The 26348-nt window shown below is 40.1% G+C and overlaps 1 protein-coding gene across 7 annotated transcripts in view; it reads left to right on the top strand.

Annotated features, from left to right (window-relative positions):
• erfl1 (Ets2 repressor factor like 1) overlaps positions 1-22295 on the top strand; it is a 99436-nt gene extending 77141 nt beyond the window's left edge. For 6 of the 7 annotated variants that reach the window (XM_059339617.1, XM_059339616.1, XM_059339613.1 and 3 more), the window contains 5 exons: positions 12675-12748; positions 13441-13675; positions 16017-16203; positions 17880-18009; positions 19648-22295. In XM_059339617.1, coding sequence (XP_059195600.1) covers positions 12675-12748; positions 13441-13675; positions 16017-16203; positions 17880-18009; positions 19648-20465 — 1444 coding nt within the window. In that variant the 3' untranslated portion in view covers positions 20466-22295. The remainder of the gene's footprint in view (positions 1-12674; positions 12749-13440; positions 13676-16016; positions 16204-17879; positions 18010-19647) is intronic. The other variant, XM_059339618.1, reaches the window with a different exon arrangement.
• Positions 22296-26348: the final 4053 nt, after the last annotated feature.

The raw sequence follows: 26348 nt of genomic DNA, 5'->3' as shown, positions 1-26348 counted from the left end.
CTCTCTCCCTCTCCTTCTTCTTCTTCCTCCGCGCCTCACGCTCCCCTTGCCCGTGGCTATATGATCGTGAAAAATGTGTTTACAAAACTCGCTCTCTCGCAGATCAAACCGTGCGGACGAATCAAAGACTTTTGGAGAGAGGAGAGAGAGGCAGAGAAGAGAGAGAGAGAGAGAGAGAGAGAGAGAGGGAGAGAGAGAGAGAAGGGGAATGAGCAGAGGGTGTGTAGAGGCCTTATAATTTTAAAATTCTGTGTGTTATTCCCTTTTTTTTCTCTCCTCTTGTGTTTGTGTGTTGATGTCTGCCTGTATCTCCTTTGGTAATACAATATCTTTAAGGCCCCCAAAACAACTATCTGTGTCTCACAGTTAAACATGAGATAATGCAATATTGATGTCTCCTTGTCTTTGCTATAACGCAATACTGGGCCCATTCTGGCTGGACACACTAACATGGGCCGATAGTGCCCTCGCACTTAAAGGAATTACAGCGATCTTGTAATAAATTTTAGAGGGATGCTACACAAATAAGACGTCCCTAAAGGAATAAGTAGGGTTAGTGAAACCAGAGGAGTTAAAAATGCTCCCAAAGTAGCATCAGGTCACATTTCAGAATAAGGATTCAGCAGAAGACACACACGTCCAGAAAGGATGTGATTATTATTCTTTTTTTGCCTCTTTTAGTTTTCAAAAAGATTCTTGCAGGTGACACAAGTCTTTGTGTACTCACAGTAATGAGGAATACATGCGCTTCATTTTGTTAAAGAGGTTTATCAGATGTTTGTTTGTATGGTTCATTTTCTCACTTTTTACTTCCTTCTTTTTATATATTTACTAATGCCACACATTTAGACCCGATCTTAGTCTTGATGAAGGCTGATGGACTGTTTAAACACCAGCAATAACAACAGAAACAAGTCCATAACTTTATTGTTCTAAGGTCTTTTATGCTGTATTTTATAAAAATGTTATAGATTGTTTTGTAAGCCTTCCACAAGTCTTTGTAAGATAAGTGCAAAATAAATGCGACCACATCTGCAGAAAAGCAGAGCCATTTTACAAGTTTTTGTGTATGCTATTTGGGTTAAGTTTAGGGTACAGTCTTGGTCTGCAACTTTTGTCATTCAATAAAAAAATACACATAATTAGACAAAAAATGCATGAGATCAAGCTCTTAGAGAATTTGCACAGGATGCATGAGTGGAGGTGTGAGGACTTTTATTTTGAAAGAGAAGGGTTTCCCATTACCCCCTGTTGTGTTTATGATAGAGCCTCTTGTATGACATGAGAGAGTGTCTAAAATAATCCGAGTAGGACAGAATGAAGACATAAAAAAAGAGACAAACAGTGGGACACAAGAGGATATAGGAAGAGGAGTGTCAGTTAGAAGAAAGGGGGTAAAGGGTGAGGAGAGGGGAGGAGAGGAGAGGGAGGGGGGCAGACAGACAGGCTGGGGGAGCGATTATAGCAGGGTTTATGTATGAGCTATTGATTGAGTCGGTGGTGACTTCTTGAGTGGTTAATTCGGGAAGTGAGAGCGATAGAGAGAGTAACTCACTGACCAGATAGGGGAGGGTGGGGTGAACGGGGGATAAAGAGAGAGATAGAGAGAGCGTGATGAGGGTGAGTAGAGAGAGAGAGAGAGAAGTGCATTTCCTCAGGTAAAAGTGTGGAAAACAAGACACTGTTTGCAAAGGATTAGGTTGTGGTTCTTAGTGACTAATAAGGGCACTATCAGTCCTTGTGTTTTGCTGTATTTCCTTGTTGTTTGTCTGCTGAAAGTGTAAGAATACTAATAATAGTGGTTTTATCTTGTCTTCTTATTGTATTCCAGTAGAGAAGTAATGAACCCAATCAACACAAACTAGGCTTGTACATAAAGGTGACAAAATACAGTGAAGTATCTTTATTTCTTAAAATAGGCAATGTATCAATATATATTTTTATATATATATATTCCTTTTGTTTGGCAAAAAGTAACTCACAGACAGAAAAATAGTAAAATATGTCTTCCTTCTTAGTTACTTCTGAGAGGTCGAACTATAGACTGAATATAGATCAAAGTTATTGTCAGACGTCTTATGAACAAACTGGAATTAAACTGCACAAACACAAGTAGAACAACAATGAAAACCCATAGTATTTAACTATGTTTAACAGTTTGGCTCACTGAGATGAAAGTGTCATTTTCTGTTGCAGATTTACAAAAAATATTATCATTTTCAAATCACATTGATACGCACTTCTCATGACATTAAGTCAATGAAGTGTCAAGATAATATGGCAGTATCTTTTTTGAGCTGTTAAAGGGGACCTGGAGTTGAACTCGGGGACCCTAAACACAGCATTACACAGGAAACAGGACAACTCCACATTGTTGTATTATTCATATTGTGTCTGATAGTAAATTCAATTGACCTTAAACATTTTTATCACTTAAATGCTCCTAAAGTGTATAGTGTTAAAACAATTAATCTTTTGGTGTGACCATATGTACAGTGTTCAAATGTTTTTCTCTTCTTTTGCCATTTCTGTCTGATTTGTCGTTTAGGAGCTGGTGTGACGAACACAGTTTCCCTGCGGGGATTAATAAAGTATTTCTATTCTATTCTAAAGGAGTTGCATGCACTTAAAGTTTCCTGTTGAAGTTCATTACAGAAGTATAGCCTAGTTATTATTATCAACCTGCTTTCACATACCAAACAAACTTTGCTCTATTTTAGGACTATTTTGCCGCTTTTTTCAAACAACTCTTTCCAGACATTGCAACCACATCCTCTCCCTCCCTACACACATGTTCACACAAACACACACACACACACACATGTTCACACACACACACACACACACACACACACACCTCTGGTCCCTATAGGCGTGAAGTTGAGCCCATAGGACACTCATCTGCTCGCTGGGAACAACAGATGGTTTCCTTGTTCTCAATGTATCACCTTGTCTGAGGAAGTCAAAATCAAGAGCAACAACTTGGACTAGGAAGCAAGGTGGTGTGTGTGCGCGCTCACGTGCACGGATACGCGCACGTGTTGTGCTGTGAGGAGAAAGTGTGAATGATCTGTGTTATGGCCTGTTGGTTATTATTCTAAGTGTGTTCAATGCACACTGACCTGCAGTTTCGTTAGTAGGCCTAATGCATACCTCATAGTTTGTTTGCTGGTAGGATATCCTGCAGTCAAATTATTAAAAGCTGCGCGCGTGCGTTAGGCTACGTTTGCGTAAACGTGTGTGTGTGTGTGTGTGTGTGTGTGTGTGTGTGTGTGAAGGTCAGCTCGCCGGCGCAGTTTCTTTTCCTATTTCTCTTCCCTCTCGCGCAGGTTTTGATCTCTCAGCCGCGAGATCAAAGGCGCTCTCTGGCTATTAGTCAGCGCGAGCCATTGATCCCTCATCGATCCACGCGAGACACAGCCGCCCCGTGAACACCGCGCGAGGCTCCCCAAAGCTCCTCCCGCGCGTCCGGAGAGAGAGAGAGAGGGAGAGAGAGAGAGCAGGAGCGATGGGGAACGTAAAAGAGGGAGGTGGAGCAATGTGTGTGTGCGTGCGTGTGTGTTTTTCTACTCGCCAAACTCGAGCTTTTTCTTTGCCGCGGGACATGAAACAATGAGGCTCGAGCCGGTTTTAATAAAGCGCGCTTTCCCTCCTTTCAACTCTGGCGCGAGGCGGACGAGCCGGCAGCGGAGAGCGATCGATAATTAATGACGATGAATAATTTAACCCTATCGATTGATACTTTTTTCTTCATCCTTTTCCCCCTTCTTTTCCTTATTTTCTTAAGGCCGGCGTTCCATACCACACTAATACCGTTTCACGCACTCACATCCTCATCTGCACTCACCTCCTCTTAAACTTGTTGGAGTTCTCCACCTTCCTTGAAAGCCCTAAAAAAACAGGTTTCCTTATTTATCAGACGCTACAGAAGTCTATTTATGACCTGAGCAGTCTCAACTTCACCTGACTTTATCATTAGAGCTCCAAAACTTCTCCACATGAAACTGCCCTTCACAGGATAAGGCTGGTATTATTGTCAGCAGATCCAACAGTTAATGGATTTTATTGTAAGAGGTTTTATAATGTTGTCCAATACCCTACTCAGGTTTATTTAAATAATTTACATAATGCAGGTTAATTCAGGGTAACTAAATATAGGTAAATTGTGTTGTGTTAGAAGTTAGATAGGTATATTACACATGTATATTACATAGTGCACCTTGCAGTATGTTACCTTGTAAGTTTATTAATGGTAATGGTTGGCAGGGTGATGTCGTGATGAAGTGATGTATCACATTTGGGGCCAGTTGTCCTACGCTTGAACTGAACATTAAAAGTCAAAGTTATCCTAGTCGTTTTCCCCGTAGTGTAAATCAAGTCACTTCAAGTTTATGCATTCATTAATTCATTCATTCATTTTCCTTAACTGATTATCCAAACTCTGGTCGAGGGGCTGCTGGTGCCAATCCCAGCTGATACAGGGCAGGGTACACCTTAGACAGGTAATTTCAAGTTAGAGTAATCAGCGTTATACTGCTAGTACATCTTTGTGCCTATCCTCTGTATTACAGCTTTCATTGTTGTCCAAAAATTATGAAAAAACGTATAAATGTGCCACACTGGTCCAGTAAGTGACATTCCCTATAATGGACCTGGCCACTGTTGTTTATTAAAGCAATAAGCCACTAGATGCCGTGGTTTACAGTGGTTTTACAACAGCTAAGGGACATTCTTTTCCTAATTATAATTTGCAACAAAATCTGAGATTTTGAAACAATTTATTTGAGCGCAGTCATATTGATATAAAGAAATAATAGATTTGTGTTTTTATAGAGTATTTTACAATGGCTTCAATCATGCCTCAGCCAATCATAAGCAAGGACCAGCACTTTATGTTTTATGTTTTGAATAAATACCTCACACACTGTCCTGGTGTTATAAAAACTAATTGGGGCATTGAATGTCTGTCTACAGGTAAAAAATATCCCCCAACTATTGCACAAGTTGGGTACCATCAGCTGGCTTAGGACGTTTATTTGCCTATTTGATAAATTAAACTTTATACCTGTGACCAATTTTTAAAAGTTGTCAACTTTAGTCTTACCTTGATGCTGAAGGCACAGACAGGGTCAGGAACTCGGAAAGTATTGAAAGACGGACTAATGTATATGTCTATAAATGTCTATTTATGGGATTTGTTGTCAATAAGAAGAATATATTATAAAGCCAGCCTTATTCTTTAGGCTATGCATCTGAAGTCTTTCATTAGTTTATCATGGGGAAAAAAACAATTCTTACATTTCATTTATGTATAATTCTTTGTTGTCATATCGCTATTAAAAAAAAAAAAAAACAGCACATCATCTCCTGTCCCTGATGTTTAAACATAACATTGGCCACACAGCCTCTATATCCAGGGATATAGTGTGTGTCTCAAACTGATTTTCTCAGAAAGATATTGTGGTTTGGCCGTTCTGTCAGGTGATATTCCGTCTCTCGGTGGGAAGGACTGAGTAGCTTTGCCCCTGCAGTGTGGAGTAATGGCTGCTCTGTGGGAGAACAAGCAGAGTCACAGAGCCTCTGTACTCCTGTAACTATACATCTTGGTTAAATGCACTGACAGTCCTGCACTGCTGTCTATTCCTGTTACTGTGTTGCACCGAATTCTCACTCTTTCATATGACAGTATGACAAACTGTGTGTGGGGTATACAGAGCTCAAGGTACAAAGGAGCAAACGTGGAAATTTAGCTGCAACATTTTGAATCTAAAACACTAAACAAAATGCTTTTCCTAATGTTTTTAGCAATCCGTGTTTGATTTGATTTTTAGATTGACAAAACACACTAATTTAAGTGATAGCAAAAGTGCGAATAACATGAAATTAAACAACAGAATCTTTAAACCAAAACAACATCAGCTCACATTTGATGCCTTATATTGCCACTCTGTTGTAGTAATAACTCCAATTTTTATGTTTTATTTCATGAATAGTGAAAGCCCTATTGTTTATAGACATATTCACAAATCGGTGAACTAAAAGGACAACAATTTAAGTGAGGCAAACTTAAGACAATTTAGTTTGGTTAGGCTTAGAGTCTTACATTTTTCATGAAAACATATCACTTAAATCCCATACTTTAAAATGGGATTTATATGTTTGATTATGCAGGAAATATATATAATCAGCAGTGTATTACTATCTATATAATAAATGTTTGGATGCAGAATGACAAAACAGAAATAAATTATGTATTATTTATGTATGTATGACCGATTGGAAATGCGGTTTTGTAATTTAGACAAGTGATTGAGCTAAATCGGATGAATTATAAGCCACTTTAGAGATGAAATTTGATTCAGCGTTGACTTTTCTCTTTGTCATTTGGATGGACAGGTTCTTTTTCCCTCTTCCTGACCAACCCCCCCTCCTCCTCCTCCTCCTTCGTCTCTCCTCTCTCTCTCCCCTCCTCGTTTCTCCTCTCTCCTTCTTTCCATCTCCTCTAACAAACCCATAGCAGAGTCCCTCTGTTCTTCCACCCTGAGGCTGACCAGTGTGTCAGAGCTAACCAGGGAGAGGAACAGAGAGAGAGGGGGAGACAGAGATAGCGGGAGAGAGGCAAGTATAGAGAAAGGGAGAGAGAGAGGGTTCAGTTGGGCCTTTTTCAGGGGCAACCAAAAAAAGGAAGATGAGACAGATGTACAGAGCCCGTTTCATCTAGTGGAAAAAGAAAGCGGGAGAGGCCAGACTCTTCATGCCTCTCATATTTTTCTATCTTTTTATATCGTGACCCATCACTCTTTCCTTCTTTAGACAGCACTGGAGATATAATGTTGCCTGAATGTCAGGCTGCCCCCCTTCCTCTCGCTACCCAAGTCACTCTGCAGAATATCAAAATATAGTTGGTACTACAGTCTGTTTCACACACTGTTTCCTTTTCTCTCCCATCAGTGGCCCACTAACCTCGGCTCCACATGTAGAGCAGACCGGCTGACGGGCCTGGTCCCATAGATTACCAGCCTGGCTGCAGACTTGCATCAGTGTGTATCTGTCCTCCCTGATTAGGAAGAAGATGTTGTGTCCCAAATACACATCCATATACGGATCTCTTGTAAACACCAGATTCTGCCTCCTGGACACCTTTTGAAATACACTTTCTTTAATCCGGATAGTATTAAGTTGCCCGCAGATAGGACTGAGCTGAAAGTAATGACCTTAATTACCTCCACCAAGGAGACACTTGGAAAAACTTTTTTCTAAACCAAAACGATTTTCATGAAACTTGGTGGAAGGATGTAACGTGGGCCAAAGAAGTTAAATTAAATTTGGGAGAAGATCAGAATCATTGGGCAGATTTGAATGTCCTTTTAGTTTTGTATGACTTTATACAATATAACACAAGCTAGGGCTGCGCGATATGGACCAAAAGTCATATCCCGATTTATTTTGGCTGATATCGATGTACAATATACATCCTGATATTTTTCTTGCAAAGTGAGAGTAAATGTTCAGTCAAAGTCAAAGCCAAACAAGACATGTCACAAGTAGTTTTATTGAAAGCGTTAAATAAAAAAATATCTTAAATAAAAAGAAATTTGACTCTGGTTTCACTTAAACACACTCATACAACCAAGTGCTTTCCAAAATCAAGCTTTAGAAATATTCAACATTAATATTATTTTCTTGTTTCATAGTTTTTGTTTTTTAATCAACACCAGTCCTAATCATAAATATCAAATCTTATAGTTATTTATTTTCTGAATCCTTTAAGTGATTTTTATTTAAATTTGCGCAAATTTGAACTATATCAGTATATGCGTTATGGTCTAATTCCATATAGCATTTAAAAATATATCGATATATCACAATTTTCACTAAATTCTGCAGTTCCCTTCCGCCATACAAGCTGTATAAAACAGCACTAACTACGCTATCTGCCCAGCAAAAATCAGATAGGAAAAGTTAGCAGATAAGTTCTAAAGAAAGTTGAATATTCACCGTCAATTAGCTGTTGTTTGGTGGAGAGAAAACAGAGCGAAATAGAGAGAATTATGGACTAACATTGAACAAAGTGGCCAGAAATACAACTTCAAATTAATTGTTTGAACAGTGGAGCAAAAGCACGATAACCTTGGAGCTTGGGATGTCACTTTATCCCAATGATAACCAGAATATTAAAAAATGAAATATTGAAATCATATTAGTAGACATAGACATATGATAATATTGTGCAAATAATTCAGCACTGTTTAAGTCCTTTCTTTATCTTCACTTTTCACTCCGAAGTGTGTTTTTGTATAGTAATATTACAGACTTACCTACACTTATAGTCTGAGTGTAATTCATTTACCAAACAAGACCACAATTAACAAAGAAAAAGGTTAATTTGACTGATCACTCTCTTCTTTATCTTCTTTAAATAACTTGATAATCACAAAATTATTTAGGCCACAATAATCACGTCTTGAAAATCTGAGCATATTTTATATGTTTGCTTCAAGGATTGACCAGCCCTTGACCTGCCGCAGTGTAAGTGTGTGTGAGTCCTTGCATCTTCGTAGTATCCTAAAGACACAGGAAAAACTGTCCCTAAAACCAGCCGACTCTTTTAACTGAATTATCAAAAGCCTCTGACTCATCAGCACACCGGAGGCTCTGCAGCACGAGTGTGTGTTTGCTAAAACAAGTGCACAACATGTGGAGGAGCACAACTGAGGTTCTCTTTGAGCGCTGTAGGTGCTGCTGTCAACATGTGGCTGTATAGTAACTCAGTGCCCCTTTTGTATATATTTAGCATTGTCACCAGTAACTATGTGATCCATCATCCAGACTGGGTTTTTATCAGTGGCCTTTTGTGGGAGAGAGGTCCTTTTGTTTGGACTGTTGTGTCCACAGTCGCTCTGTGCTGCATTTGTGTGTTTTTTTATCTTTGCACATCTCTGTGCTCAATCAGTACCATCTTTAGTAAACAAAGTGCATTCTCTCCTTCAGCTCGGTAAGATGTGTGTTAGTGTGTCTATATTGATTCAGTCAATATCTATGGGCTCCATGTCTTATTTTGTGTGCTGCTTCTCACTGTGTGTGTGTGTCGGCTACCTGAATACCTGTGTATTTGTGGCATATCTGCTTGAGACTGTGTGTTTACTGTGCATGTACAATCCATTACAATCTGTGAGCGTCTGTATCTGACAGTCTGTGCGTGCATGTGTGTGTAAGAGTGTGTGCGTACGAGGAACAGTATTCCCTGGGCTGCTAGTTATAATGTTTCTGGGGGTGATGGGGGGAACATGAAAGCCCTGCGCTGCCCAAATCAAAACTAACAAGGAAATGATGGGGGCTCCTTTATCTCCTCTCTGGCCTGGGGGGCCGAGGGGGGCGAACGGGAGACTGGGGAGGGAGGAGGGAGGGAGGGAGGGAGGGAGGCGAGGTGGGAGGAGGAGGAGAGGAGGGAGGGGGGGGGGCTGCCTGGCTTCCTCTTTGATTTGTAAAAAATGCATTACCTCCGAAATCAAACGGAAAATTACTGCGCCGAAGCAAAACACACAGAGCAGGAGAGAGGGAGAGAAAAGGAGATGGGTGGGGCGGGGGAGCAGACAGTGGATAGGTGTGTGTGAATAGAAAGGAGGTGGGAAAGAGGAAAGGAGGATTCACCTGTGCGGTTACGCTGTTGGAGAGGAAAAAAGCGGATGGATATAGATGTAGGCGGTGTGTAGGTGGTAGGAGAGGTAGCTGGAGAGACCCTGACAGTTAGGAGCACACATATATATTATCCTCGGAGGAGACAAGAGTATACATGATGTGGACCACGAGAATATGGCAAATGAAACAGATGATGCAGTATTGATGACCTGTAGCCCACAGGGAAGAGGAAACTTATAGATTACTACCTTGAACACAAAGAATATCTTATTTTTTAAAGACTCAAACCAATCTCTGCTGAGGCCTTCAGTCAGACGTACGGGTTATATGAAGTTTTAATGAAAGGACATACATTCTTTTTTAGTTGTTTCTAATTGTGTGAAGGCCGATGTGTGTTTTGATATCCTAGTAGAGCCCTGAATACAAAATGATCTAACAGGCTACGTGTTGGATAGTTTTGTGGGGAAAAAAACCCAGCGTGAAAATGAGCCGCTCATAGCTGGTATTTGAACCCTGGTGATAAGTTTCACTCATTATGGGAAAAGCGAGCGCAGGCAGAAACACAAGGCCGATAGAAAAGAATGGACAAATAGGGAATGATAACATGAATGGCATGAAAAAAAAATATGAGTGAGATAGGATGAATGCCAACTCTACATTTGAAGACAGAAGGAGCGGCTTGAAAACCAGAAAGATGAAGAGAGGGAGGAGAGAGAGTGAGAGGGGCCACAATCCAAAGGCTAGAAGCAGGGTGAGAGAGAGCGAGCGAGAGAAAGATGGATCGAGAGAGTCGGTCAGAGAGAGAGAAATGCCTGGAGTTAGCAATAATAATTTATACAAACACACCTTAATAATTCACGTTCCATTTCAATGCTGGAGGGAAAATCCAAAATTCACAGAGCATAATTAAATAGAGGCAGAGAGTGAAGGGAGAGATAGAGAGGCCAGCATTAAAGATACCAGTGTAGCAGCAGGGCATCTCTTCCATCTGAGCTTTGTAAAACAACCCTGATGAAACTGTGATATCCAAACTAGATCCCGTCTCCGAGTCCCCTCGCTCGTCGTGGAATCACTGAAATCTCCTCCTGTCAGCAGACGTCTATATGCGTTTATTTAGGAGGCATTAAGAGCTCATTTAATGCACACATTATGGTTCAGTGTGTGCTCGTACATGAAAAATGAGCATGGTGCAGTGTGAAAAATCAACAGTTTGTTTAAGGTTTTTATGCACACCTGTGGTCCCTTCACAGGTGTGCTACTCAGTGACAAATTATGCATGATGTAGTTATTTAAGAGTAACTAAAATAACTGTTATGATAGATGTTTAAGATATATGTTTGAATTACTCTTGCCTCACTTTATATAGTTTTTCATGTAAAACATGGACCTTTTCAACACCTATGTATTTGTTTACTTTAACTTCTCAATGGTCATGTAATATAAACTGAAACTTATTTCTGTTTCCTAAAATATTATTCAAAAACTACTGTATGATTACCAGTAGTGGAATCTACTAAAATTACTGGACTTCGGTACAATTTTGAGGTACTCGAGTATCTCTCTAAAAAGTTCAGATACAAAAATAAAAAACAAACACAAGTTTTCCATTTTAAATCTCCCATCACCACTGTCATGATTCTTGACATAGAAAATAAATAAATAAATAAATATTAGAGAGAAAAGGAAAAAAAGGTCACATCTGAGATGATGTAAAATCTCAAATTTGTTATTACAAAATTATTTTGTAATGCATAGATAATTATGTGGCATGTTCTGGAGAGGAACTTGTAAGCCTGTTAAGAGTATTTCCATTTTTCCCCCTATTCTATACACTCCTTGGGCAGCTGGGTAAGAATAATGCAGCCATGAAACAAGTCCTACCTTCATGAAGGTTATAAAGTTTGTTCTTTGGTTAAACGGTTTCTGAGAGGTGCTAATTATACTTTCTGGTCATTTTGGAGGGGTGTAGTTGTGGTGCTGTTGAATTGGCAGTGGTGGCCTAAAGGTAAGAGAGAGAGAAAGGTAAAGTGAAAGAGCAGCACTTGCTCTTCCCTCATTACCCCACTGAGGTTCCCTTGAGCAAGGTCCTTAACTCCAGCTGCTCAGTGGCCACCAGATCAGACTGTGGTTGTACTGGGCAGCTTTTTTTTAAGAACTCCTAAGACATTAACATCTAAATCACATAACAAACTTCTGGACCATTTAACCTACCAGTGTGTTAATGTCGGTGCACCTGAACACCACATTGCACACAGAGAGTTTTGAAAATCACACAGTCTAACTTGCAAAAATGCATCTATTTGCAACATTTCTGTGCATAAATACCATTTTCATGCCTTCCTATTGTACATGGAGAATGCGATTGCTTGGAGACTTACGGCCGCTCCCTATTGAAGATGGCTGATGAAGGTTTTGCACCAAAACGGCATAAAATAAATGTAGTTTAGACAGTGTGTGTGAGCTTGTTTGCAACTTCTGATCGACTCCTACGCATCTGTTTCATGAAACAGATGTGCAAAGTATACTTCTAGTTTTTTAATTTTTTAAACTTTACCAGGAAAAAGTTGCACCTTATTATATATTAAAAGGGGTCTATTTTTTTAATGTAGAATACGGCTCAACTTTAACTTGGTTTTTCAAAAGTCTGTTTAATTCCTCCTGTTCATAAATGCACTATAGGGATGTCCACCGTGTTGCATCAGACATAGCCTCAGGTGGCCACACAAGATCACATCCATCAAACACCTGATCTCTACCAAAGACATATGAAACATAACCTTGCCATATTTCGCATCGATTTAAGGTATGTTTTTGAAATCCTATTGCGCCCTTAGACCCTTATGCAATACTTCTGTTTTCAACAAAGTTTACACTCTTCAACTTCAACTTCAACTCACTGAAATAAACCTGCTGGGTAGTGGTCTCTGGCTTTGGTAAATAGGTTTTCATTTTTCAGATTGTACGAATTCACATGCAAAGTATTTGTTGTTTACTGACGTTGTCTTTTTCTGTGCCATGTGTTTGTGTTGTTCCAGGTGTTGTGGAGGTATGGACTGTAACTGCGTCAGTGATCTGCTGCTCCCTCCGGTGCCAGCACTCTGGACGCCAGGTCAGTCCCACCATCAAGCTCATGCAAGGGGTATAGTTTCTTTTCTTTTTCCATTAAGTTTGCCTAAAGTCTTGTGTTTTGTCATAAAAAAAACTATTTACGAATGTGCAATCATCCTCCATCTCATCTCAACATCTTCACCCAGGTCACATGTGTGAATTGGCTTTAACCAACCAGCCAAACCGAGCAAATTGAGTTTTGAAAAAACATAACCGTAATCATGAAAATCAGTGATTCATGATCAGTATTCATCTCAAACTTTAACTTATTAAAAAAAAAAAAATAACCAAATGCACTTGGATTGGTAAACAAATTCAGTCTGTGGTAGTAATTTGTTGTATATCTAATGTTTTTACAAGGCTGGCAAGTGCCAATTTCACTTTGGGATGAGTCAAAAAAGCTACTTAACTCCATCTACGATGTGCATACAGTCGACTTTTAGAATTCAGGCCCGGGCCGCATCAATCAGATCTTTCCCAGCGAGCTGTCATCATCCCACTGACCAATCTGTTGAGGCTAGAGGGCATTAGCGCAGACTAACATTGCTCAAGGCACGTGCTGTGATATTAAACACATCATCCCTCACCTCCATCACTCATCAGTCATTCAGACAGCGATCCCCCATGGCAAGCGGCGGGACAAATGACAGGCCCTAACCTCATCCTCCCCTCTTTCCTGCTCCCTCTGCCCAGGGTTCGCCTTCCCAGACTGGGCCTACAAGCCCGAGTCGAGCCCCGGGTCCAGACAGATCCAGCTGTGGCACTTCATCCTGGAGCTGCTGCAGAAGGAGGAGTACCAGGGCGTGATCGCGTGGCAGGGGGACTACGGAGAGTTTGTCATCAAGGACCCAGACGAAGTGGCTCGGCTGTGGGGGATAAGGAAATGCAAACCTCACATGAATTATGACAAGCTGAGCAGGGCACTGAGGTGTGTGTTTGTACATGGTGTGTTGAATGTCAAGCAATAACACTGTTGGTATCAGATAAATCAAGATGTTTATCACAGCGCGGTTTACATAAATTGTTTACTCCTGTTTGGCTGAATCCTCACTTACGTCTCTCTTTTTCATGTTGGTTTAATGGAAAGATAAAGGTGGGAGTTTTCCTGGGGAACGTCAATACCCTCAATTTCTCCTTATCTGTGGACATCCTAATGGAAAGTTCACCATTGAGCTGCCAAATAAAAAATTCAATAAGGATTTTAAAATTAAGCTCCAGTCTGAAATTGCTTGGACTTCTTCTTTCGGAGTGGGGAACGGGGGAAACTGCTCGGCACCGAAGTTGCCGAAGGTGATTAAAACAATCACACTCCATACCTTCAGCAGTTTACACCCCCAACCGCACACACAGTTTTCTTATGCAAATACAAACTACCCCGACTAGTTCTCCTACCCCACCCCCCTCCCTCTGCTTTCCTTTGGCCTCTTGTTAATGGGGGCTGTCGTCAGAGTCTAATTGTTATGAATTGGCTGGGGCCACAATTAGCCTTCTTAATTAGCCTCACTTAATTGCTCAATTAAGGGCCACGGCACAATTGCCACGCAAAGCAAAACACGTACACATCATTGCACTGGGCGCAGCCACTGTGGATACATGCTGATCCCTACATGCTGTGTTTGTTGATATGGTGCGTCTGCATAATGAGGCGTTGCTCACCAGTATTTAATGCTGAGTTTGTCTAATGAATTCTGTATTTGGTGCACTCACCGTGGTCACTTTTAAACAAACAAATCCAAGTGCTCAAAGAAATGGCACCCGGGGTTTAAACTTCTATCTCGCGATAACACAGCGGCAGGTTTTTCAATTTGCGGCGCCCCCCCCCCTCCCATCCTTTTTGCTCCCCCACCTGAGCGCTCAGCTCCTTTACCTGAGCCAGATGGCTCCATGTTTTGCCTTTACTGCTGATCAACCTCGCATCCTGGCAGACTGTACATTGTGACACCTCAGTGGGTGGCACAGGAAACAGGCATGACGACGGCTCTACATGCCCAGCGGGAGACACCTGAGGTCGTTACCATGGAGACTCCTCTTGTTGTCTAATGTGTAAATGTGCTGCGCTGTTGAAGCAGCGGCAGCTGGGCTGGAAGTCACGTTTCAGCATTCAGATTGGTTCTGATGATTCAAATAAATACCAAATATATTCTGAAATTTAGCAAATTATTCCCACTTCACAAATTAGTGTTTCTGAGTATATATTTTTTACTTGTTGTGAAAATTGCAGATGCTTGATTCAGAGACGATGAAAACTAGGAGACTCCGTTGGCTTACGTTGAAATATTGGCTTACAATGCTTATGTTGAAAAATTTTATGACCTGAAAATTTTCCTTCCCTCCTCTTCTCCATTGACATTAATGTTGAAATAACATAATAAACTTCTAGACCATTTAACCTACTAGTGTAGTGAAAGTTAGTGCACCTGAACACCACGTTGCACACAGAGATTTTTGACTTAGTTTTCATATTTCGCGAAATAAACACACAGTCTAATTGCAACATTTCGCTGCATAGATACCATTTTCATGCATTCCTGCTTGTGGGAAATGTGATTTAGTTGCAGACTTACAAATTCAAAAACTTCACCAAGAAAAAGCCAAACCGTATTATGTATTAAAAAGGGCCTATTTCTAATGTATAATATGGCTCAATTTTAACTTGTTGTGAAAATTGCAGATAATATAGATAATATAATATAATGTCCAAAATTAATATCCCCAAATTTTACCATGTGTAAAAACACGCTTGGTTTCTCATTTTAAGACACCAATATTTTTCAGCTTCATGATAGAATCTTTTCATTTATTTTAATGCTAAAATCTATAACATGTTTTATCCCCACATGGCCTTATTATGTTTTTAATTTATATAATCTTGTGCATGATAAGAGGAGTATATTTTACCTTGTTGTCTATATGTTAAAGTGCCCTTAAGGCTCAAAGGGATTCTGCCCTTTTGGCTTTTTTTTGTCTGTTACCATCTGAATAAAATTTCCCCTTTTAAAGAACCATATTGTATTGAATCAAGGCAGTCAGACATGAATTGATCTGAGTGAGGAGGAGATGAATAAAAACAGTGGGAAATCAGCATAGCTCTTGTCCTACAGCGCTGAAGTTGTTTACTTATTCATTTCTGTTAGCGATGAGACACAAAACCTTGATGCGAGCATTATATTAATCCTTCCCTCCTCTTTTCCTTTTCCTCTTCCTTTTTGCTTTATCCTCTATCCCCCCACTCCTTCCCTCCTTCGATATCCTTTCCTCCTCCTTCGCAGGTATTACTACAACAAGCGCATTTTGCACAAAACCAAAGGGAAGCGTTTCACCTACAAGTTTAACTTCAGTAAGGTGGTGCTGGTGAACTACCCCATCCTGGACATGGCCAACTCTCCCTTCTTTCTGGCCCAGAATCACTTCAACGGGGGCTCCACCGCGCCAGACTGCAGCCCAGAGGTACGACGGGTAGGATGACGGGGAGACGAGAGGGTGGGATGGGGAGAGGGATTTATTTTTTATATCTAACATGCAGATAATGAAGTTTAAATCATACAGAAGTGTACATTCTGACACATTACAGAAATAAAACTCATACTAAAAGGAATCTAAATTAACCAAATTCAGGTTGAACTCCTTTATTCATTGCGTATCTATAGTGAGTGATAAAAGTGGCATTTAAACACACAGGGAATTTATAAAACTGATACAAAGAAACAGAAACGGCAAGACACGCTGCTCTGCTCCTTAATTTTTTATTAATAGTGATTTAATTCAGGTAACTGAAATCCATTCCTCTGTAGTGATTTTGCTGTTGTATTTCTCAGGCCCCTGCTGTGCGTTTCGCTTTTTACAAGAGAATGGGTGGTAATCATCACGTCTATCTTTTATTCACTGTCTCTAATGGCGATCATAATAGAATACTTATTATTTGCCCCGAGAGATTGTAAAAATTTTACAGAGATAAATGGTATCAGAACACAGAAAGAAGGACAAATGTCTTTATTTAGTTTTAAATGACTTTACCTGTGTCATAAGATATTTAGAGAAAATAAAACAATGAAAAGAAAATCAATTTTAATCTGTCACGTTTGTTAGGTTTTGCGTTACATGATGGATATAGATGCACAAATTGTATTTTTTAACTCAGATATGTGTGCAGATAATTTTATTTTAAACAACTAATGTCCTAGAAAGTGCAGGCAACTTGAAAGTACAGTAAGAGAGAATCATCCATCATTTGTCTGCACCATCCTTAAGATGGGATAAGGAGACACAGACTCTGAAGGAGACAGTGGAGGGGGACGGTTTTAACTTGTCCTTAAAACAAAAGAAGACGTTATCCCCTCCTTCTCTCATCCCCGTCTCCGATGGCGTATCCATCTGTCATCGATTGAAAATGAAAGAAATAGAAAGCAAAGGGGTTCGCGTCAGATCAGATCAATGGCGGGTCATTAATGCGGTTTGTTAAGCAACGCAGATCTCGCAGCTTGGGAGTACAGTCTCGCCTTTCAAACTTGGGGCTGCGGGGGTGACAGATACTATTGATCCAAAGTCCTGCTCGGGGAAAAAAAAATCCCCCCTTTGTCCCTGTGATTCCTGAGATTCAACTGTTCCATTTATTTTACCTAGCCTCCTTCTCCTTCACGTATTTTACACAGAAAAAATGCACCCACCAACACACACACACACACACACAGCTGCCCTACATCCTGAATGGATGCCGTTGTTTCAGATCTCAGTCCTATTCGTCCTGTGTCCCTTCACGCAGGACACAATCCCTCCCTCTCCTCGTCATTTATCCTTTGTGCCCACAATCTTAATCGCTGGTCTCCATTTGACTCTGTACTCTTCCTCCCTTTGAGTCTCTGAGCCTCTGCGTCCTCCTACCTCCCTTTTTACCCCGAGTCCCATGACACCCCTTTTTATCCTGTCCTTGCTGCGACTCTGTCACTGTTTGCATCACACTCTGCAGGGTGCTGCTGTCAACATGTGACTTTACCCGGCACACACACACACGCAGCAGCAGCGCCATCACAGCACATTTGCAGCACATTTGCGGCACAATCTGTGCTGGGGTTTTTTTTTGGGAAGTGCACAAACTCATTTAATTATTTATCTCTCTTTCCTTCTTTGTCGCTCAGGCCATACAGTCCCTGTTTCCTCGTTTGCCAGACTCTGGCAGGGGCACGTCCCTGTTTGAGCGAAGCACCGCGGCACCGGGGCCCGAAGGAGACAAGCTGAGACTGGATGCATTCCCCTTCCTTAATTCAGGTGAGCTAACAGAGGGAGAAAAGTTTGTCAAAAACTCTGAGTGCCTGTGCAAGAATAGGAATCTTTTAGTATCCCAGAGACAAAGCCTTTTTCATGAGGAGAAAAACAGCTCGTGCAAAGGGCTGTACGAGGCAGCAAACAGACAATCCTAAACAAAGGGAGGAGGAGAAGGTAGAGGGAAAGAGGAGAGCAGGAAGAGGAATGAGGATATGGGGAGGCATGAACATTTATTGTTAAAGGAAATAAGAGAGATGGCTGTCCCATCGCAGCCTGCAGTGGGGCTGTGCTTCAGGTGAGAGAGGCCAGGTTAGCTGTTGAATTATGAATTTCAGCGGTGGTAAGAAACAAGTTAAAGGCTGCAGAAATCATCCACCTTTTCAGTATAATTCTCCACATTTGTCTTCCTCTGCATGCAAGACGCAAATGTGTGTATGTTTTTAATTGTCAGGGTACGTGCATCTGCCTTTGTTTGTACTTCTGCACGCTCTATATGTGCATCAGAATGTGTTCCAATGTGCAGAGCTGGAGAGGCAGTGGGTAAACAGATGCACTCACACTCACACACACTCCTCATCACACAACCTGCCCCCCTTCCTTCCCCACTCTGTTTGTCCTCAGGTCCTATTCCCCCCTTCTTCCCTTCTCACCCTCCTCTCCCTCCCATGTGTCCCTGCTGTCCTAATCCCTTCCCAGGCAGGAAGGCCCTAATTGAGGGTGCAGGCTTCAGTTTGTGGCCTGTGGGCGCCCATTACTGTGTTTTCATAAGCAAGTGAGGCCTGCCTGACTGATTCAATATTCATGTGTCTGCCAGCTACTCCTGGCCCAGCACGCAGAGACTTCACCACTGTCAAATTAGCCCTGCATAGTAAATAACAGAGTGAAAGAGAGAGCGAGGAAGACTGAGAGAGGTGGAGGGTGCAGCAGAGAGAGAGAATCTTTGAGTTGGTTGTCAGTTGGAAGGAAGTACAGTAGGTGGAGAGGCAACGCTTTTGTTTGTTCATTAAAATTGAATTCCAGCATCACCTCAAATTTACCCCCTTTTTTTCTGTTATCAAGTGATGCTCACAAGGAACTCATTTCAAATAGGGTGCTGTATTTAATTTGCTACATCTTTAGGATTTTACTTTATCAAAACTGTTACGGTGACGTGTGATTTGGTGGAACAGGAGATCGACAGTTTGCAACTTAACCTCTGGAAGCACACAGACCAGGGTGCTGATGCATACTTTATTATTTTCCAGCTACATCTTTCAACAAGGTGACTGTCACCACTGTGATGATGTGTGCCAGTGGCAACCCATCTCCTTTTCTCACACACAAAAGTACATAACACAACCCTCGCAGGATGTAAACTTTGTTTGATTAGATGTTTGATTATTTTTCCACTGCAGAGTAGAATCTTTGTTCACATCTGGGTTTCAGCAGTGTGAAGTGGGTGTGCTGCTCAGTACTGGCATGCATAAATGAACCATCAGGTTTTTTGTTGAAAGCAGACGTGCCAGAATTGGCCCCTGTGGCTTCTGATTAGAATTGCTAATACCGATGAGCATAATTAGTGAACATTCTTGGATGTTGTATGTCAAAAACCTTTGGCCCTTCTGAGATCTAACCTCCGTCTCTGGATTTTCTCTGTCCTAGGTGCGCCGTGCTACACCAAACCCCCGTCCCTGCTGGGCCCGTACCCTCGCAACCCACCCTTTGACTACCCCTGGGGCTTCAACCCCTACCTCCCAGGGGCCTTCTCTCTCAATAACTGCCCCAAACTTCCCCCTGGCTCCCTCTACCCCTCCCAGTTTTACCCCAACCCTTTGCAGAGCAGCCTCTCCCAGCTGCCTCACCCCTTTTCCTCCCTGCTCCCCCCAGGGGATGCAGGTGGGGCTGAGAGGGGAGCAGCGGGGCAAACCGGAGGGACAAACGGCACGGCGGGTGGTCAGCCAGTCAGACTCTGCCTGCCACCCTACCCCGGGAGCCTGTCAATGAGTCGGACGGACATTGGCAACGGGGCGGCGTTGGGGGAGAGGGAACGGGCGGAGGCCAACCCTCCAGGCACGGGGCTGGGTCTGGGGCTGGGAGCAGTCAGCCTGGGAGCCGGGACTGGGACGGGCCGGCAGAGCCCCACAGAGAGGAGAGGAGGGGTGAAGCAGGACCCGGAGTCAGACTCGGACCTGGAGATCACAGATCTGAGCGACTGCAGCTCAGACAACGAAAACGAGCACGAATTCAGCATCAGGAAGGAATCCAGCCTGGCGAACCGATCACAGATAGTGTTGGATGGAAAGAAAGGCAGCGCACTGCCAGCCATCTCCTCTCTCCCCCCGACAGTGTCCCCGCACCCTCTGAAGAGCCTGATGCCCGTCAGTCCCCCACCCCCGTCCCTGCCTCCGTCGCTTTCCCCCTCCTTGGCTTTGCATGAAAGACACAGGGAGACAGAGACTCTCAAAATGATACACAGCTAATACTTTTTCTCCCGCGTCCACCATCTTGCCAGTCTGTGCTCTGATAACTCTCTTTTTCTCTCCTTTCTTTTCTCGGAGACACTTTTCTGCTTTAAATTGTCAACCCCCCAATCACTCCAGATACATACTTTTTCCCAGAAGAGGCAGTTATGTTCTTTACTTCTGAAATTACTGTTTCCCCGTTCGCTGTGTAAGTTTTTAACTTGCCCACAGTCCATTACACTGCACCGACTCGTCCGTCTTGGACCATATGGGGCGTACAGTTTTCAGGGTATGGGCTGTCAGTATCACCATCTTGTCCTTTCTGTTTTGATCTCTCACACCAAATGATCGCTCCATGGTTTGTGGACTTGTTTTACGCGTTGCCAGCAGTACTCCACAATTTGCTGTCTGCGGCCGAGCTATGATAGAAGGCAGTGAGGTGGTAAATTACAGCACAGCAATGCCTGCCTTGACAAACATTAACAAACAACATCCCTATACTAACAGAACAGAACAACAAATAATGCTCAGATCGATCCAATTTTACAGATTTGTCCTGTAATTCTTGAGATTTGGACTCCTACATATATATAATCACTCTGACTTCTGAGACATAGTCAAATACTGCCACCTAGTGGTCCTTTCACTCAACGTCTCCTCCAGTGAAATCATCTCACCTCCGTAATCCTGTGAGTAAAAATGGTCACCCCTGACTTTATTTTGCACTTATATGATATTGTTTCTTGCGGGTTAATTTGAATGTTAAAATCCATATTTTTAAATAGTGTTAACTGTGATAGTCTGTGAGTATTTATTTTGTCCTGTGGTTCGAGTATTTCCTGCACATTTTCTAAAAAGGAAAGAAAGAGAGAGCAGAGGGAGCTGGGCCAACCTAGAAATTTGTATGAATATTTCAGTGTATATATTTTATTATGGTGTACATTACATTTAATTATTATTCACTATGATAAGATTTAGCTGTATTGTTGTGATTTAATTCAGTATTTAAACATGTTGGAAAATTATAAGCCTAGGTGTATCAAAGTTTAAATTATTAATGGCAGAAGATCTGCGCTCTGAAGATGTTTTTCTATGATGAGGACAGAGTTCACACTGGGAATTGTCTCCGATTTTCTCGACCCTAATTAATTGTGCCCTTTGGTCATTTTTGCCAGATGCCCAACGTACGAACCCTTTGGGTTCAAAAATATGCCGGTAGACTTATTTTTATAGTTAGCATTCACCCAGTGTAACTGTAATGTAATTAGTCAAATGTGAATAATATTGGTCTTTGCATTTTCTTTTTTAAATCCTCCCCCGAAAATCTGTTTTGATTATTTTTCAATCAGTGCTTTTTGTCCATGCCAGCAGCAGGGCAATTGGTTTTGCTTGAGGACGTTTAAAAAAAATAAAAAAATAAATCAAGAACTGTTTATGTTTGCAGATCTTATGACCAACATGCTTCCTCCGGCCCCCGTTTCTCAGCACAGAGTGAACACTACACCATATTGTACAGCTTCATAGCCTTTATAGCCTATGGTTTGTCAAACAGTGGCGGTATACGATTAGTTGTGAAAGCTCTATTGTAAAGTTAATGTAAAGCTCTATGTTTGTTGAGTTGCTACAGGAAAGGCCTCCGGTCACCTCCTCGTGCAGGAGAACACTAACTAACAGCTGTAAATACTGTTTCCTTTGTGTGTGTATGTGTGTGTACACATCCAAAAACTGACAATGCAGTGGTTTTACCTGTCATCTCTTTGTTTTACTGTAAAGAGGAAAAATGGAAAGTGCAAAAAAGAAGAAAAAGATTAATATCTTCAAAAGCAATAAACATTATTCTGGATAGTGGATTGTTGTTGACTGTGAGTTTGTTGGATGGGTTCATTGTGTGAAAAGAGCAGCAGCTCCAACAGCAAGTTTCTGTCATTATGTTTGAAATTTATTGCAGATTTTCCAACACGTTTTATTCATGCAGGTGAACGACTCTCATGAAACAGATGTTCCTTCAGACACCACAGTTTGTTCAAATATTTGGAGTGAAAACACATTTTTCTGTCTGATCACTAGTTAGTAAATTATAATATTAATAATTCACATGTGATCGCTGACATCTATGTCTAATATGAATTTTGGTGACTGTTTCTGAATCCTGCACAGTTTTGATGACAAAGTTATTATTATTATCTTTTTAATTACACTGATATAAATTGTTTAATTTAATGATTTAATTCGTAAGGAGGAGCTACATTGGGAAGAAATTAAGAAATTAAAATTAGGAAGTTTTATTTGTTCAATGCAAATTTATTTTAATTTCTGGTTAAGCAGCCTATATTTTTTTCTAAGTTAATTAAATTAGCAACAGTATTAATTGAAGAATCAGAGAATGACTGAAAAAGTAATATATAGATTTTATTTCTAAGAATTTCATGTATTTTCTACTCCTAGTTTGGTCTATTTAAGAGATTTTCCTGCTTTACTTTCACTCCTGGTACAACAATTTGGTGAAAATACACACACACACTCACTATTTTCATAATAATAATTAAAAAGTGATAACTCTTATCTATGTAGCACTTTTTAAAACAAAGTTACAAAGTAATGATGAAAAAATAAATAAAATGGTCACAAACGATAATTTGAAAAAAACCAACACATTTTTAAACTGAGCAAATGGAGCTACATGTGTAAAATAATAAAATAAGATAATTTAATGAATCAATAAATGAAAATTAACATAATGCCTTTCTATATAAATGGGCTTTTTAAAAAAGATTTCACATATAAAGTTAATTCAAAACCTTTGAAATCACACATTTAAAAAATATTATTAAGAGGAATTTAAAAGAGGATGAGGAGATCACCAGTCTGAGCTGGTTCCAGAGTATAATAATAATAATAATAATAATAATAAAAATGGTGCAAAAATAACGCCATTTAATACATTTTCTTACAATACAACTTCCTACTATTATAATTTAGTACAGGCCTCTTTCTTAATTCTAACAAATGGTTAAATTAATTTAAAAAACAAACAAAAATGCTGATAAATGCAGACACAAAACAGCATCGTTTTCATTTGTCTTGACCTCTCACCATGAATCTGGGAAATACTAGTTGGAATGCATATCAAATGTGTGAGACAGCATCTAAAAATGCTTGGTAAGTCATAAACTATGTGGAAAACAAACACTTTCTTTTTACCAAATGATTTGCAGTTGTGATGATCACTGACGTGATGAACGAGGTCTGAAAAACAGATTTTTAAGTACATTTGAACAGTTTGAACTTAAAGGGCACGGCCGAGGAATCTGTGTACAGTCCACACACTCTTAAATCGCCACTCAAAACGTGTGCTTTAATCAGGGTTGTGACCACCATACCAACAATGACGTGTAACCCTGATGGGAAAGCAGACGGTACTTTGAGTCTAGCAGGATGTGACAAGATCCTCATTATACTGCAGTTCATTCTCAGTCCAGCAGCCAGTCCTGTCATCTGTAAACACTTCACCACCGAACTATCGAGGGTTTGAATCCCCGCTGCGTGCCTGCCTGGTGTAAATGTGGAGATAATAAAAGAAATAGTACAGTACTGTCCACCTGTAGTGCAAAATGTTTCTTTAAAAAAAGGGTGAATGGACTTTATTTCAAGCCATCGATGACAGTAAATCCTCAAGGTGCTCAAACTTACACTTCTACCTCTGATCTTGCACTGTACAAGCATATTTGTATGCAAACATAACTGGCTTTTGGTATTCTACAGGTGCATCTCAATAAATTAGAATATGAAGTCAAATAGTCCCAACCAAGTATTGAGTCATATAGATGAACATGCTTTTCAGAGGCCAACATTTCCTTATTAAACATACTTTTTAAAATTGGTCTTTTGTAATATTACTCTTTTTTTTGAGACACTGAATTTTAAGTCTTCATTAAATCTAAGCCATAATCATTATAATTACAAGAAATTCAATAAATTAAGACATGAAATGTGTGTAATGGATCTATATAATGTGTTATTTCTACTATTTGAATTAAATTACTGGCATAAATAAACTTTTCTATGATATTCTAATTTATTGAGATGCACCTGTATATGTTCAGATCATACCTTTTTTGCACCTTACTATTTCATTTTGCCACTCCTGTTATATGATCTTAGTGTTTTGTATATTTAAAGTCTTATATTTGCACTCTTACAACTCTGTTTTGAACTGCTGCACATTATCCTCTGGATAAATGATATTTATCTTATCTTATCTTATCTTATCTTATCTTATCTTATCTTATCTTATCTTATCTTATCTTATCTTATCTTATCTTATCTTATCCTACCTTATGAAAATAATGTGTTATTTTTTTAAACGTGTTTATTGTTTTTTCACAAAACATTCATATATTAACAGCAGGGTAAACATTCGTACAGTCAGCCCTGTAATTTGTACTTTAAATAAAGTTATTTAACCAACCTTATTCATACTTAACTGACAAGAATACAGATTTTGGCTTAATTAAACAGAATACCCCCCACCCATCCTAATACAATCACTGTCTAACCAAAAATCTCAGTATGTCCACTGAGTACAAGTGGATTATCAAGGGAAAAGGGTTCTTGTAACCCTCTGCAATATGATACAATTACTTCTAAGATAATGTGATATTAAATGGAGCTTGAGTTGAGATTATTTAGTCAGAAAGGTTAAGAACGGACTCTGCAACTCAACTTTTATTCTGCTGTAAACTTAAAATTGACTAAATATGCTTGGAGTTTTATGTCACATTAGTTTGACAGTGGAGGTCAAATTTTTTTCGGTCCATTGAGTAAAACTTCAGCAGTGAGGGGAGCCAGGTCATGTCTGTGTTTGTCCACGAGGTGGCGCCTGGAGGCCAGAAGAGAGGAGAGGCAACCAGCGACCAGACAGGTAGTAAAGTTTGATTTGAGCAATCAACCTCTGTAAACAGCTGCTCTGATTTCACGACAGACGTGTCCTTTACGGTCCTTCGTGGTCTGTAATGTGGCCATGGCTTCACAGCAGTGTGCGCGTTTTATTTATGGCCAGATATAAAATAGATATTATAGAGCACTCAATGCATTTGCCATAATAACTTATTATGTTTGATTGTTTCACTGGTTACTGTTTAATGTCTCTGAAACATAACATAACAATGTTTTATTGCTTCTTGTTGTGTAAAGCAAACTTTTTTACTCCAAATACTTTAATTGACAGTATTTTTTATTTATTTATTATTCAATTTTCTCTATTTGATAGCCTTTTCTAGAGCTGGCAAAAAAAAAGTGACAAAGTTAGACCTGATTTGAAGTTCACTGTAAAAAGAACATAAAAGTGGGATTATTCATGTTTAATACAGGTAGTTAAGAAGCAAATAAAAGAGTAATATAGCAACAACAAAAAAAGCACATTTTCTATTGGCTGCAGGAATCTTAGACACAAATACTAGAGATAAGAGAGAAATGAGCTTTATGCAGCAGGCTTCTTCTCACTTAATGTAGGAAATTGGCTAATAATTAGTAAATAATTAGTAAAATGACGTTGAGAGTTGTTGAAAAGTGCCTAAACACTTTGACACACCTTTAGTAAAGACTAACAATGTGGCTCATGTAAAATACAAACCATATATTTTACTTTTATTAAATATTCATGCTCAGTATGACAGAGGCTGAGGACTCAATGGGGACGAGTTACTGTGTAACACAGTGCGGAAACAACCCATTTTTGACGGTTTACTTTAAAAAAACAATAAAAAAAACTTTTACAAATAATACAAATTAGCGATATTATAAGCAGTATTTATTATGGATACATTGTGTTTGATATATTCGAAACGCTAAATCTTTACATTGTTTCCGCCGTCTGTTGATCACCCTGTGCTTTTTTTTTTT

Source organism: Centropristis striata, chromosome 8, assembly GCF_030273125.1.
Source record: "Centropristis striata isolate RG_2023a ecotype Rhode Island chromosome 8, C.striata_1.0, whole genome shotgun sequence".
Classification (NCBI taxonomy): domain Eukaryota; kingdom Metazoa; phylum Chordata; class Actinopteri; order Perciformes; family Serranidae; genus Centropristis; species Centropristis striata.
This window is presented reverse-complemented; position numbering and strand designations above follow the sequence as displayed.